General features: G+C 31.1%; 1 protein-coding gene across 4 annotated transcripts; it reads right to left on the bottom strand.

The window, feature by feature from the left end:
• Nucleotides 1-8: 8 nt before the first annotated feature.
• LOC105968355 (trans-alpha-bergamotene synthase) lies at nt 9-6071 on the bottom strand. Of its 4 annotated transcripts, none has more exons than XM_088811854.1 (10): nt 5943-6071; nt 5214-5636; nt 5055-5128; nt 2302-2431; nt 1875-2142; nt 1437-1800; nt 1134-1352; nt 908-1046; nt 566-814; nt 9-473 (listed from the first exon to the last, which is right to left on the bottom strand). In XM_088811854.1, exons 4-10 carry the CDS (start codon nt 2383-2385, stop codon nt 171-173), a joined length of 1626 nt encoding a protein of 541 aa, XP_088667980.1. In that variant the 5' UTR covers nt 2386-2431; nt 5055-5128; nt 5214-5636; nt 5943-6071; the 3' UTR covers nt 9-170. The 4 variants fall into 4 exon arrangements, with proteins under 4 accessions (XP_088667980.1, XP_088667981.1, XP_088667978.1 ...); XM_088811855.1 differs by having other exon boundaries at nt 2302-2428; XM_088811852.1 differs by lacking the exon at nt 5943-6071 and having other exon boundaries at nt 5055-5296.
• Between the last annotated feature and the right edge of the window lie 8985 nt (nt 6072-15056).

The raw sequence follows: 15056 nt of genomic DNA, 5'->3' as shown, positions 1-15056 counted from the left end.
AATTTGTCTTTATTTGTTGCTTGGAAAAACTAATTGTAGTATTATTGCTTGAAAAAACTTAGGACAGAACTTCTGCAGTTCTTTATTAGCTCGAAAAAATTGAAAATGCTAGAAATACAAATTACTTTATTCTATCGTCTCCGACAAATAAGTGTGGGTGCACATTGTCTTCAAGATGGAATAGGGATTGGTTCAGCCAAGAGTGAAACCAAATATGTCTTGGTGTCACTATCTGGTGCACCAAAACCATCACCAAACTGGTAAAAGCTGAAACCAATCCGAGCAAGATTCATAGCAATTGTCTGAAAATTCTCTATGGGCTTATCCATAAATAGTATTTCGTTGTTCATCTTCTTCAACAGATCATCAATCAGATCTTTCTTGATGTGCTCGCGCGCGTCCTCTTCAGAACAGCCTGTTTCGTGCATGTAACACTGGATATATTTCGGAACATCCCCTCGTTTTATTTCAGCCTGTAAATCAATTTTCATTAGACAAACCAAAAAAATATAAATATGTTAGTGATTAATTAGTTTTGATTAGTGGTTTAATTTTGGAAACGTACAGAAGAAGTGCCCAAGTCGTCTGAGAGGCGAAGAACGGTGGCCGGCCAACGAATAATTCCAGGGTATCGCTCTAAAAAGTGCAGGTCCTTGGTGTTAATGGGATTTGTTATGCAAAAGTAACCATGGAAAAGAAGCACAGGGCCTGTAATCGAAACCCAGGCTACGTTGATGTACTCGTTCGTGCTCGGGCGATACCCACTGTGGAACCATTGTGCTTCTTTATAGTAAGCTCTACTCAGTTCCGCCCACTGTACATAATCAGTACATACATGTAAGAAGATGATCAGAAGAAGAAACGAAAAAACGAAGAAAAAAAAACCGAATTATTTGCATATAAATACCAATTTTCTCAGTTTTGAGATGATGTTGAGACCTTGGTCCCTGAGAACTTTGTAAGCCAATTCATTAGCGCAGTTAAACAGAGCTAGGAAGCAGATTCGCATGTATTCGGGTAAGCGGTCCAATGCGTTAATATCCCACCTGATTATGTAATAATTATATTAATTAATTAAAACTTACTAGGATCTTGGTAATATATAAATACATTGTATTAACCAATTAATTTACCTCTCGACCGTATCGGTGAAAAGCTCGAGTTCATCCATCGTACCGTACACATCGTATATGTCGTCTATAATTGTAATCATTACAGCAATCTTGGTCATAAACTCCCTGGGATACCCAAATCGAACCTCGGGTGTAAATCCGACAGCCCATAAGTAACACTCCGGCAATCGGTGCCTGGCAAACCCCAACTTGTCTGCAAGACCGGTTTCTTTATGCCACCTGTAAGATAATAATATAATTAAAATTGTCACATAATTTCTTCATTTCTGCTAATTTAATTAAAAAACGACGATAAATGAGCACCTCGATAGCTGTTTAATTTCGTCCTGATAAATGGCTTGAACCATGTTGAAGTCCAGTGCAGCCAATTGGAGAAGAATAGGGTCACCATTGTAGATGTTCATAAACCATCTTGCTTCGAGTTTATGCACTCTCCAGTGCAGTGGAATCTCCAATGCATGCCTCACTTTCTCGGCTAGAATCGAGTCTTCGATTTGCTTCACCTTTTCAGTTAGATGACGAGTCGAGAATTTTTTGGCAGAATCCAATATTCTCTCACCTTCGACGGATAAAAACGAAGCTTCATACAGAGACAAAACTCCCTTCACATCACCAGCAAAACACTCCTTAAAATTTCCTTCCTTGTCCAAGAAACTTCCAAAAACCTCTGTATAAAAAAAATTAAAAAAAATTAAAAAAAATGTTGGTGTTATTACATAAAAAAATATATATAAAATGCACCTTGAGGGACAAGAAATCCATTTTGCCTGAGAAGTCTAAATTTAAGAGATGTGACATGCAAGTGTTGCACGTGTTTGCCGTCATCAAATTCATCACGGTAAATGTCGCCCAAGATCTTTTTGATTGAATCCTCGAAGTGGTTGGATATATGGAACCTCTGCAGATTATCGATAAGTTCAAGTTGCTCTAGCGTATGATTTTCGGTTTCGTCGATGATTATCTGCACCTGCCTTTTCAGCTTCTCAGCTTGCTCTACGTATTTCTTGTCCTGCATTTCCAACAAACAATCGTCAGATATTAAATTTGCGTCTTATGGATGCTCTCATCCAATCGTGAAACGTGTTTGATGAAATTTTCCCATAATTAACGAAACTAGTGATATATATTTATATGATCAAGCAAGAGATAAGTTTTTTTTTTTCCTTACCGTGTATGGAGTGGCGAGGGACTGAACGTAATCGTGATCCCAAATGCTCCTTCCGTAGTTTCCGGATCTTCTTGCCTCCTCCATACCGTTTCGGCGCTTACGTCGATTATGAGCTGTTTTTTTTTTTCTTCTTTTGTAAGAAGAAATGAAATATGAGTGCTGATAGAAAAGGTGTACCTTGGATGTTGATATTAGCAAGGTATTTATAGTTGAAGGTTGAGTCCATTGTTAAGTGAATATAGGGATGTGAGATTTACGGAATTGCCATCGGTCTCTATTGGTTTTGATGATGCGATTAATTAAATTGGTTTTGATGATGCGATTAATTAAATTGGTTCAATGTTGTTGCACTATTAAGAATTATGTAATATAAATAGTTTATAGACAAGAGGGTTATTTTTTTTGTCACTAGGTTTCACATTCAAGATATTTACTCCACTTGATTTCAAAAGTATGATTAACTTATGTAACTTGCAAAAGAAAATCAGATTTTTGGTCATGTTACTTGTTGAATGATGTAGATCTTCTGGTAAATCTAACATAGAAAGAATTATGCAACATATATAATTGAAACACATTGATTATATAATACTAGAAAAAAAAAAAAAAATCATTCATATTTCGAAATGAAAGTATAATCAATTACAAAATTTATAAAAAAATATTTTCAAATTAGATAACTATTATAATTTAACAGAAAATACGAAATTTTCAACATATTATTTTCAGAAATCTCGATTATGTAAATTTGACGACATATTCCAAAAAGTATTGGTAAAATTACATATATGATGATTTCAGAGTATTATTAGAAGTGTATATCTAAATGTTAGAACTAATGAAATACTATTTGCACACTTGATCTACGTATATATATGATGTAGAAACACCTGATAAATTATTTTTATGTTACGGACGATGAAAGTTACATCAGATTGTTTTTTACCGTTGATCTACACACACCAATATGAATATAAACGTGTGTTTCTGATTTTCTGTATATGAATAATAAAGATTTACCAGATATCTTTCACCCACTGCAACATACTATAAACCAGATGGTTGCAAATAAAATTTGATAATACACCAATAAATCACAATAGTCAGTGGTCAAATGTTTGCCTTCTTTTTCTCGTATTTTGAACAAGTCATGGGGAAGCGATTGTAGTAATTTAGTGATATTCTAATTTTTTTAATATAAAACATAATATTTATTAATTTTCTTAACATGTACTTCACAACTTGAGACGATATATTGGACCGGAGAGAGCACTAAGCAAGAGGGAAGAACAATACAAGAATTAAGATGGCTCGGAAGTTTCTCTGACAGCTTCTTATTATGTGCTAAACAATTATTAATCATATTATTAAACTAATGCTTTAACTAATTTAGTTCTTATGATTTTTTACTGATTTTAATTCTCATGACTTTTTAACCTTGATGGGTTCAATTCTGATGGCTTCAATCCTTATGACTTTAATTCTTATGACGTTCACTTATTTTAATTTTTATTAATAGTACCCCGTGCTATGCACGGTATATATATAGGGAAATTTGTAGTTTTGGTCCTCTATGTTGGCCTATTTAGGAATTTGGTTCTCTAACATATCATGTTTCAATTTTACATTTAATAACTTTTTCAAATATAGTATTTTTAATCCTTCTTAATAGGCATGACTAATAAAAATAAAAAATAGGAGAAAATGTCTGCTTTAAAGAAAACGTGAGAAAGTGGGTTAGAGATACAAAATAAGCTTGCTTTCAGGGCGGGAGCGCAATAGATGGTAGTAGGGGTGGGAACGAGTCGAGCTCGGCTCTTTTGGCCAGCTCGAGCTCGAGCTCGAGTCCATGTTGCCGAGCTCGAGCTCATCGAGCCAATTTTTTTTTGGCTCGAGCTCATGCTTATTTAATTTGTTTTTTATTTATTTATTATTATTTAATTTTTTTATTAAAATCATTTTATTTTTTATTAAAAATTATTCATAGGAAAATAAAAAAAATTATAAAATAAATAATGAACTCTAGTTATATATATTTTTTATTTTTTCTATTATTATTATTATTATAATATTTTATATTATTATGAATTATTTAAGTAATATAGATTTGTTTCTATTTAAATACTAGATATATTTATTATTATAGACTATTTACTATTTAGTTAATAATAATAATAATAATAATAATAATAATAATAATAATAATAATAAGAATAAGAATAATATATATATATATATATATATATATATATATATATATATATATATATATGTAAAAAGAAAAAAAAAAAAAAAGAAGGCAGCTCGCGAGCCGGGCTCGCGAGCTGCCGAACAACTAATTTTGGGCTCGAGCTCGAGCTCGAAAAACCCGAGCTCGAGTTCGAGCTTTTTTCGAGCCGGCTCGTCGAGTTCGCGAGCCGGCTCGACTCGTTTACCACCCCTAGATGGTAGCAATTTAAAGGCTTGAATTGGCCAATCTTAGTTTCATGCCATGCTCTAATAGTGAAGACCTGAAATTATTATTTTTGTTTATTAAGATTTTCATACATTAATCAAGCAGTTCACAACATAATGATAAATGGGCGGATATCATTTACCTTAACATTAAAATTATATCTGTCAATATACAAAAACAATCTGGGGTTGAAATGACATATTGTCATGTTAATGCCTATGTATATAATAATCAAGCAATGGTATATTTCAGACAACATAGTGATTAAAACCAACCATGGAAATTTAAACACTCATACCTGAGGATAGCAAGAGGTAAGGGCAAGTCCAGCCCATGGCTAAGGTGCCTTACCCATGTGTCGAAGTCCACTTCCTGTAAGTATGTTATGTCGGTTACTATTGCGTGCATTTGTTCTCTTCCAATATGTTCCTCACTGATGATGCTAGAGATAGATCACCTTAGAGAGTTGAAGTAGGATGAGCTGGAAGAGCAGAGTGGATCACTGGCTCACGAGCTTGATGACCTTGAGATACCTGCGATCATAGAACACGTGAACTAGGCCGGGGGTTGATCCGGCGGAAACCCCTCCGACGCTCAAGTCAGACGTGCAGATAATGGAAATAGTCCAGATAATACATATTATAGTATTGCTCAGTTAATAGGACGTACCTTAAGCAATGAGTCCAAACATTTATTTATAACTTAGTTGAGATTGTCGGGCCCAAACCTTACTTGAAGGTGATTGGGCCTCGGTGATAGTGGTCTTAAATATTGGGTTCATAGCCCATTAGATAAAGAAATTGTAGGCCAATTGGGTTGGCCCAATTAGGCATATCACTCACTAATTTCACCACCACATATAGGAAACAACAACAAAACCCTGGAATCAAAAGCACCCGCGAGTAAAGAAAGTAATTAGCAAAAATTTCGGTTGACATAACCATACATTCTCGATTTCTGGGGTATAAGGCTGCATAATGAAAAAAATAAAAAATAAACGGAAAGAATTATTAGATATTGCAGCAGAACTTTGTGGATATATACCTCAAGTGTGAATGCAAAAATTAAATGACAAAATATAATTCAATCCATTATATTAATCCGGAAATGAAGATTAAAAAAGATTGTAACAGAAATATTAATTATTAGAAAAATTAAATTAAAATAATAAAACAAAAAAACAAACCTATAAGCAGAAGAAGCAGAGCCAAAGACAAAACCTTTTGAAAAACTTGCTCTGCTCTGAGCAACAAATGAGAATTATCTATATCTATATCTATACTACTTATAAAAGTATGAATAGTTAGGTGGTTTCTTCCTTTTTTTGTAAGGACAAAATTGCCCTACAAAATATCCTTTATAAATAGGATCTTAAAGACAATTATGTCATTTGATTAACATACATTAATAAATAATAATGTAAAAAATTGGGATTCATTTGTATTAATTAAGAGACAAACGGACACCATGCATCCACACTAGAATATTAAAAGTAATATGAATACATGAATTGCAAATTGATGACAACTTTAATTTGACATTCAATCCAATATTACGGTTTCTTTTTGAAGAGAACATCTGTATTTGTTGCATGATAAATACTAACAGTACTCACAAATACATGGTATATAGTCCACCCCATTTTATGTGTTCCCATATCGAGCGCCCAACTATCACCTTCCATTGAAGAAAATTGTGTATGAATACATGCATGTGGTGGAGCAAACAAAATGAGGCAAGATCTCAATATTGTTTGGTAAGAATTTTATTAGTTTGTGAGACTGAACCATTACCTACTTTAGCAGATCCAAGTATAAAAGGGAATGACTCATCCATCCTCACAAATTACTTCTTCTACATATTTACCAAAAAATAAAAAATTGAGGCCTATTTTATTGATTATTTAATCTGACATAAAAATGTGTTTCTTGCTTCAGGTGGATGATGGAACAGTCAAGATATTGGAATTTAGATTTTCACTATGATAATACATTTGTAAGTTTTTCTGGTAATATATATCTACTCATTTAGGAATTAAGTATACATTAATATGTGACTTTCATCTAGGTAAGTCAGAATGTGATATATGGCGTGTTGCAGGTTTCTTGAGGGCGAATTCTTTATGTGTTAAGTTTCACAGTAGATTTTTCCATGATTCTTCATATATCACAAGAGAAAAGAAGCTACTGTAAACAAGGTGAACTATATTCTTAGTGTCTGTGAGGGGCACATAAATAATAAATGGGTATTTTGAATGGCATTACCACACATGCACGGTGCACCCAAAGGTATTCAAACGGCCCCGCTCTCTCACCGACCCTCATTGTAGAACATTTTCTGATACCACTTATGCTAAGACTCAATCATGATAGGTCTATATTAAGGGGAATATATAAAGAGGTTTTGGGGATAAATGATACAACTCATAATTTAGGTTGGTGCTTAATACGTTGTGTATAGTTTCAGGGTTGCAAATGTATTTTACAAGTGTAAGAATATGTATGTGTTCATGCTACCATAATGCATGCGCTAATTTGCGTCTATTTTCGCTTTAGATTGGAGTGCATTATGAGAATTTGCACATATTTGGTTAGACTTTTGTAGTTTTTGCCTTTTGTGGTTAGATTGCATTTTTAGAGTTTTAGGGATGCGAAGTAATACAGGGCGAAACAGGGGGAAGTGGAGCAACATTTTGTAAAAAAAGGAAGTGCAAGTGCTGCTCAAGCTTAAGGAATCACCGCTCGAGCGTCGTTTAAGCATATAGCCAAGTGACTACTCCCTGGTTTTACCGCTAGAGAGACAATATTTGCACTCTCGAGCCCTGAAGGAACATAAATTTGGGGAAGCTACTAGATCTGATGCTCGAGGGATAGATATAGATGCCCGAGCGCCGATGAAAAGAAAGAATCGAGATAGCTACTGGTTTTACCGCTCGAACGAGAGATTTTGCGTCCGAGCAGCAAAACTTGAAGTAATTTGAAGTAATTTAAATTTTTTTTTTTTTGGTAATTTGAAGTAATATTTTTAAAATATAGTTTTTGGCCCCCCAATCTTTTAAAAATATCAGTTTTGACCCTTCAATTTGTTTTTTATTTTCATGTAAAATTATATATTTTTTCATATTTAATTACAATATAAAATATAATTGTTAAAATTATACCAGTTTAAATAAACTTTATGAAATATTACTCCTTTTTGCTTACTTTTATAAATTACTCTTAAAACAATCAGGGGTGATGCCCCAAAAAACAAAACTTAATTGTCCCCATTCTATTATTTCATAAAATACAGGCCCCCTAATCAAATTCCCAGGTTTTGCCCCTGTGCTCGAGCTGGAGTTATCGTTTATATATATTATGTTTCCATTTTTTAAGAAGACGGGTCCACTTTGCACGAAAATACATTCTTTTAGTTATGGGAGAAAAAACCATAGCTACAACCATTAGGGTCTGATTGATTTGTGGAAAGCGATAGGGAAAATAATAGAGTAACTCGCATAAAATCATCTTAGAGAGAATATAAGTGGAGTGAGAGATTTTTTATTTATTTATGTGTGGGATTTAGTAAATTTTAGTGTTTTATTTAGCACGCCCCTTCTTTATTAATTTTTTTAATTAAAAAAGAAAAGGGGAGAGAGACATAAGAGAGAGAAGAGAAGGGGTGACTGATGAGAGAGGAAGAGAGGAGAGAAAGGAAGAATATGTAAGTAGAGAGATAGAATGATACATTTTCCTCATATTTTTTTAGGGAAACCCATTACCCTTGTTTTAGTACAATTTTTTTTCCACATTTTCCATGAAATTGTTTTACATAGTATTTTACTTATTAACCAAACAAGAAAACTATTTTACCTACTATTTTCCTTGAACCAATCAGACCCTTAGTGCCCCAGGAATTACATAGAGCGGTCACAAATCAAAAATTTAGACGTTAACACTTGATTAACAAAAAAAATAGTTTTTTCTGTTCTATCATGTTTACCATTGAAAATGTTGCTACTTCTTATAACTAATTGATAATTGATTATTGGATAGAGAAACTCCATGGAAGTTCATTATTTACTAAAAAAAACCATAATGAATTAGAAAGCTTTAAGCACAATGACCAAAGGCAATCTTAATTACAGTTTTATTAACTTCCAAGATATATAGATATCCGATTACATGACAAAACAATATTGGTATGACAAGTTATTGTAATTCAAAATATCTTTTATATCCAAAATTTCATCATATGTGTATAATAGTCAATCCGTAAACAAATAGCAAATCACGAGGAGGCGAAGTATATAAGATATCTCGTGGTCAAAATATAGTTATAGACTGCACTGCACAAATTCAATTAACAAAACAGTCCACGATCACTCAAAAGTCATGATAAAAAAAACTACAAAATCGATATTGAATGCAACAAAGAAGATAATATTGCATGCACTCGATACATAATTTATAAAAGAGATATTTATGTACAGGAAAATGCGCATGTCATGCTCAAATAATAAGATCAACAATCAAATAGATTAGTTTTTTGATACAAGTCACATAGTATTTTCAAACGGAATCTATGAAAATATTAAAAAATAAAAAAGTCATATATGGTGTATGATTCACGCAAACAACAATTCATGGCGTCAATCGTTAGAAAAATATATTTTATGAAGTAAAAGGGGAAAAATAAATCAATGTACTTTAGCGCACTAAGCCCATAGAGATCTAATGACTCATATTTTTTTATCACATCAAACAAAAATATATTCGTATTCATTGAACAATTGGAAGTTAAACTATATCTATATTTTAGAAAAAATAGTTATCATGGGAAAGAAATAAAAATAAACGATACCAGAAAACATAGAAAAATTAACCCGACACGTGCAACGCACGTGCACCTCTCTAGTTACAATAAATGCAACTATCAAAGCTTTCATGCTTTTTCTCAGCAACATCATTTTTATTTGCTCTTCTTCTATTTTTTTATTTTTTCTCAAAGTGTTTGAGTCTTTGTCTGCCTTGAAAAGTATGAGATTTGACATGTAATTTGTGTCTCATTCGTAAATTTCTCAAAAAGGCTGAAAATATTGCAACTGTTTGCATCCAACAACTTCATCGGCCTCTTCTTGCCCGTCAAACTTTGTTTCCCCTCTATCGAAAATTTTTAGCAGATAATTAATCGAATGAATATGGAATAAGCTAAGGTGGTGTTTGCAAATGCTTTTTGAAAGTGATTATGCGGTTTTTTTTGCTCATAATCTGTTTTTAGGTGTTTGAAAAATCAACTTTTGCTTTTGCTTCTCTTAAAATAATCTGCTTTAAGCTATTTTTTTAAAAGCACCCCTAACCCTGCTTTTTCAATTTTAGTTTATTTTCCGAAATATTTGCAAACACCCCCAACTTTTAGAAATAAACACTTAAAACTAACTTAAATCACAATCACTAACTTCTGCTTTTAAATAATCATTTGCAAACACCACCTAAGAGTGGAGAAGTTATGAGAAGAGAAGAAGTTATTTAACGTGTGCAAACATGATACGATCCACACAAGCTCCAAAACAAAGAATTGAAAGAAGAGAAAGCGAGTGATATTAATGGAGCCGTTTGTATTGGGATTAAAGAATAAAGGCTTGAATCAGGCCTTTGAAGAGTTGATGGTTTGGAATTGGAAGAAAAGAAAGAGAAGAATTCGTTGGACAAGTCGAATTCCATGCATCCGAGATTCTCGCCTATTCTGGCAGAGTTTACCATTCGGGTTATAACTCTCGCATCTGAAGTCCATTTAAGCTGATTCAAAATGATTCGGAAAGCTAACTGAAAGATCTACAACTTTCATGTTTTGAGCGAAGAGATATTCGAAGTGGAACAGTGCCGAAATTGAGATTTAATTGCATGCACGTGCACAGCCCAATGTCGCGAGTTAAGAAGGGTGATCGAGAAGTCGACTTGAAGATCAAGTTATCTAATTTATTTATGCACGTTTTTAATTTAGTATTTATTATTTTAGAGTCTTTTATGGTTAGGATTTGCTTATTTACAAGTTATCTTATTATAGTTTAGGTAGGAGTCCTTTTCCTTGTGAAAAATGAGTCTTTTTAGACCTTATAAATAGGTTGCCAATTTGGCTTATTTTATTGGACGAATTTTAATGAATATTTGAGTATTTTGAGAGTTATTCTCCTTCGCTGTTCTACAGCATTCTTCGGGAATTTACAAGTGGATTCTTGTAATTTTCTTAGCGCCATAATATTGGTTTCTGGTTCTTTATAACCACGGGGTCAATTTTACGAGACCCTCGTCCCATATTGACCACGGGGTCGCGGTTCCACCCTATGAATCTTTGTTTTTGGATGTTTTCGATCTTGCTTCCGCGTAGGGTATTAGGGTCTCGTAACGAGTTCTACGGGCATCGTATCAAAACATGTAGGAACGTAGGAAAGAAAAACTGTAAAAGGAAACTGACAAAATTGCAAAATAAAATAAATAACTTTCAAGTAAATGGACAAATAAGCCCCTAGGGTTACAAATAATTTACAAAATTGCATCTAGGGTTTCGGGCAAAACCTTTCTTTTATATATAAAGATTGCATCTAGGGTTTCGGGAAAAACCTTTCTTTTATATATAAAGATGAGTTTTATTCTTATGACTAATTGATTTTAATAATTAATCATACTAGCATTTTTCCCCGTGCGATGCACAGAATATTATTTCAAAAGTGAAAAAATAATCAATTTAATACATAATAAGAAAATGTAATACTCAAAAATAGTAAAATTTAATAATATAGTATTTTTTATATTTTATATAACATTATTTTTTTTAAATCTTACATATTAAGATTTATAATTCAAATAAGTAGATTAAGATTTAACAAATTGAATTTCTATCTTTATCTTTTAAGATTTGAGATATATTGATGAAAAATAGGAGATTAATAATTGCTGAAAATTATAGTTAGAAAATTAATACAGAAAAAATATTAAAAATAAATAATTACAGAAGTGCCATTAGGGTTGCCCAACGTTTCTTTCTTTTATATGTAAGATTATTCAATTTTAGATTTTAACCCACTCCTAAAAAAAAACATATATCACATATATTTTTTTTAGATATTTTATTTCTTGGCTTAACAACCTCCCCTCTCTCTCTCATATATATATATATATATATATATATATATATATATATATATATATATATATATATATATATCAAGCTGCTATATTACATTTATTCTGCAATCCCAAGAAAACTAATTTAGACCGGATTTCCCTTAACGAGTCCCTCGATATATACATTTTGTCGTGTATGGATGGATACTAAACCGGTTTTTTTCGAACTCGGGAAGATGGGGAAGAATAAGCAATTCTTACCATTGGGCCAACCAACATTTTTATTTTAATATAGACAATAAATATATATAATATAAAACACTGGTGTAAAATGATAAATATGTTAAATAAATTATTAATTTTCATATTAATTGTTATTAAATAATTTTAATTAAATTATTAACAAATGCAATATAAGAAACTTTTAAAAAATATATAGAATCACCATTCAATATTTCAAAACATCTATTATTAATTATTATATCAATATAATCTCCACTATTGAAAAATATAAAATATTGAATCAATTCAATATATAAACAAACGCGTTGATTTAATACAAACTCACTTATGTTATTAAAATCGATAGTGTGAAAAATTCGAATGAAAAATAAAATAAGATGTTTATTTAAAAAAAATGATTATAACTCATTTCAATTAATTTAAATCGATTAACCTCAATTGTTGACAAGAACTTATTAAAATTATTGATTATTTTATCATAAGATAATTATTTAAAAATATAGATGATGTTTATTTTAACAAAAATAGATTATATCTCATTCCAATTAATTTCTTACTTTAAAAATAAAACTATATATGACGAGTATAATCAAAATATTATGATGTGATTTCTGTTTTAATAAATGGTTTAGCTTAGTTTGTAAAAATCGTAAGAATTAAATCGTAGATCATATGATTTAATCTTTTTTTTTTACATTTACATTTTATTCAAATATTAGAATCGAATCGTAAGATTTAAATGGATTAAGCTCAAGTCCATTCATTTTTTTAAATTATTTTTATTATATTATATTTGTTAATAATTTAATTCAATTATTTAATAATAATGAATATGATAATTAATAATCTATTTAACATTATTTATTATAATCATTTTACACCTTTTGTTTATGTTATATATATTCCTTGTTATAATAATCCTAACTATAAATATAAAAATATAAATAACAGTATCAAATGATTATAATAATTGTATAACTAATGTTCTATAAATTATTAATTGTCATGTTGACTATTATTAATATCAAAAATCCCAACTAATAACAAATGCATATATATTTAATTTTGAAAAATATAAAAAAAATCCGATTTAATTTAAAAGAAAGATTGAATATTGATTTTTTTTGAATTTTGAAATTTTGAAAAATTTCTCAATTATTATTTTCACTTATAAATACCCATAATCCAATCTTCACGACTTTCATTTTATTTAGTTTATGTCTCAAGGTCTTAATTGTTTCATTTTTTTCTAAAATTGTTCAATGTTTAAATTCAATTATTTTTTTAATTTTGAATTTAAAGTTAATCTCATGTTTTTTCAAGTTTCAATATAAGTTTTTTTTGTTTAAAAAAAAAAAAGATTTTTTTTTTTTTTGAAAAACCGGATTGGACCCGGACCCGAATGGACTTGGGTGGACCCGCCCCGGACCCGGACCCGGTTCCCCGCGGGTCGGTTTCGAGTCCCCTAAAAGTCGGACCCGGACCCGACCCGCCCCGTGGCCATGTCTACGATGCAATCGCTTACATTGAAGAGCTGAGAAATTCCGTCGAAGAGCTTACTGACCAAATACTCCAAATGGAGGCCGCCGACGAAGACAGGAACACCAAATTTGAAGATATTAATATTAATGATGACGACCACCAGATGATCAAAATCGCGGTATATATGATAACTAATAAAATACATTTTAATGATCTTTTCTTAATTATAGTTAATTGTTCTTAATTATCATGACTTGGAGCATCAGCCGGAAGTTGAGGTAAAAATAATTATCGTCCAGAAGAAGAGAGGAAGGCTTACTAAACTAATGGAAGCAATTAGTGTGATTGGATTTCATCTCATTGATATCTGCATTACTACCTCACAACAAGCCATTCTTTTTACTTCATCTGCAGAGGTAAAAATAAATTAATTAAATTATTCAATAAAAATATGCATAAATGATATATATATATATATATATATATATATATATATATATATATATATATATATATATATATATATATATATATTTTTTTTTTTTTTGTGTTACCAAATAATTACTAGCAGGGAGTTCATGGTGGAGTGCAGGATGCTGATCAGATAAAAAAGTTCTTGTTGGAGATTATAAGGAGCATTTAGAGGAATTAATTATATTTAATGGACAATTATTTTATATATAAACCAATTGATCTCTGTTCCTAATTCAGAACGGCAACCATACTATTCCTATCAACCATTAATTATATTTCAGGAACGAAAATGACAAATTTAATTTTCTATTTAGTAATATTAATTATTTTATTTCCATTTCTCCTTCAAAAAAAATATATTAATTATCAAAATGAAAAATAAAACCCACTGGACCAAATACAAATATAACAGCAATCATTTACAATTAAAAGATAATATTACTTTTTTTTTTTAATTTTTGGATGACGAATGGGGATAATTAACAATCTCGCGCGCTCTCTCTCTCTCTCTCCTCTTTTCTCTCTCATGCAAGGAAATAGAGTCTCACACAGTCATACACTGATCACAGTGTGTTAATGAATTGACTAACAAACTCCAACAATAATAGATTCCCAATTTTCTTCTTCTTCTTCCTATTTGTCTCTTTTAAGGATCCCGTTTTTTCGAATTATGGTTTCAAATTATGTTCGAACAATAGTGAGAGGACGGAAGTATAGTTTATATGCATCCGGTATTTGTACATTGCTGATTGTATGCATGAAAATGTAACAAGACTAATAGTAAGCTATATGGGGATTAGTATCTGTTAGCTACAATTCACAGTACATAGTAGTAACAACACTTAAAAGTTAATTTCTTTAGTTTCATGCTTGGGGATTTATTGGGAATTATCTCAGTTATAAGTTGATTTGTCGGAAATACAATTGAATGCCCGTCATTAAAATTTTGCACGGATGATAGTTTGTTACATATAGAATAGAAATTAGTGTTGGATAAA

Source organism: Erythranthe guttata, chromosome 13, assembly GCF_056151865.1.
Source record: "Erythranthe guttata isolate IM_541 chromosome 13, IM_541, whole genome shotgun sequence".
Lineage (NCBI taxonomy): Eukaryota > Viridiplantae > Streptophyta > Magnoliopsida > Lamiales > Phrymaceae > Erythranthe > Erythranthe guttata.
Note: the sequence above shows the minus strand (reverse complement) of the source record. Positions and strands in the feature narration are given on the sequence as shown.

Bases quoted from the DNA above. Each gene is read 5' to 3' on its own strand.
- LOC105968355 (XM_088811852.1), bottom strand. From the start codon at position 5,164: ATGCACGCAATAGTAACCGACATAACATACTTACAGGAAGTGGACTTC. The intron at 2,432-5,054 runs GTATGAGTGTTT...TTCTTACAAAAG, and splicing joins TTACCTCTTGCTATCCTCAG to AAGAAAAAAAAAAACAGCTC. The intron at 1,801-1,874 runs GTGCATTTTATA...TTTTTTATACAG, and splicing joins TGGATTTCTTGTCCCTCAAG to AGGTTTTTGGAAGTTTCTTG.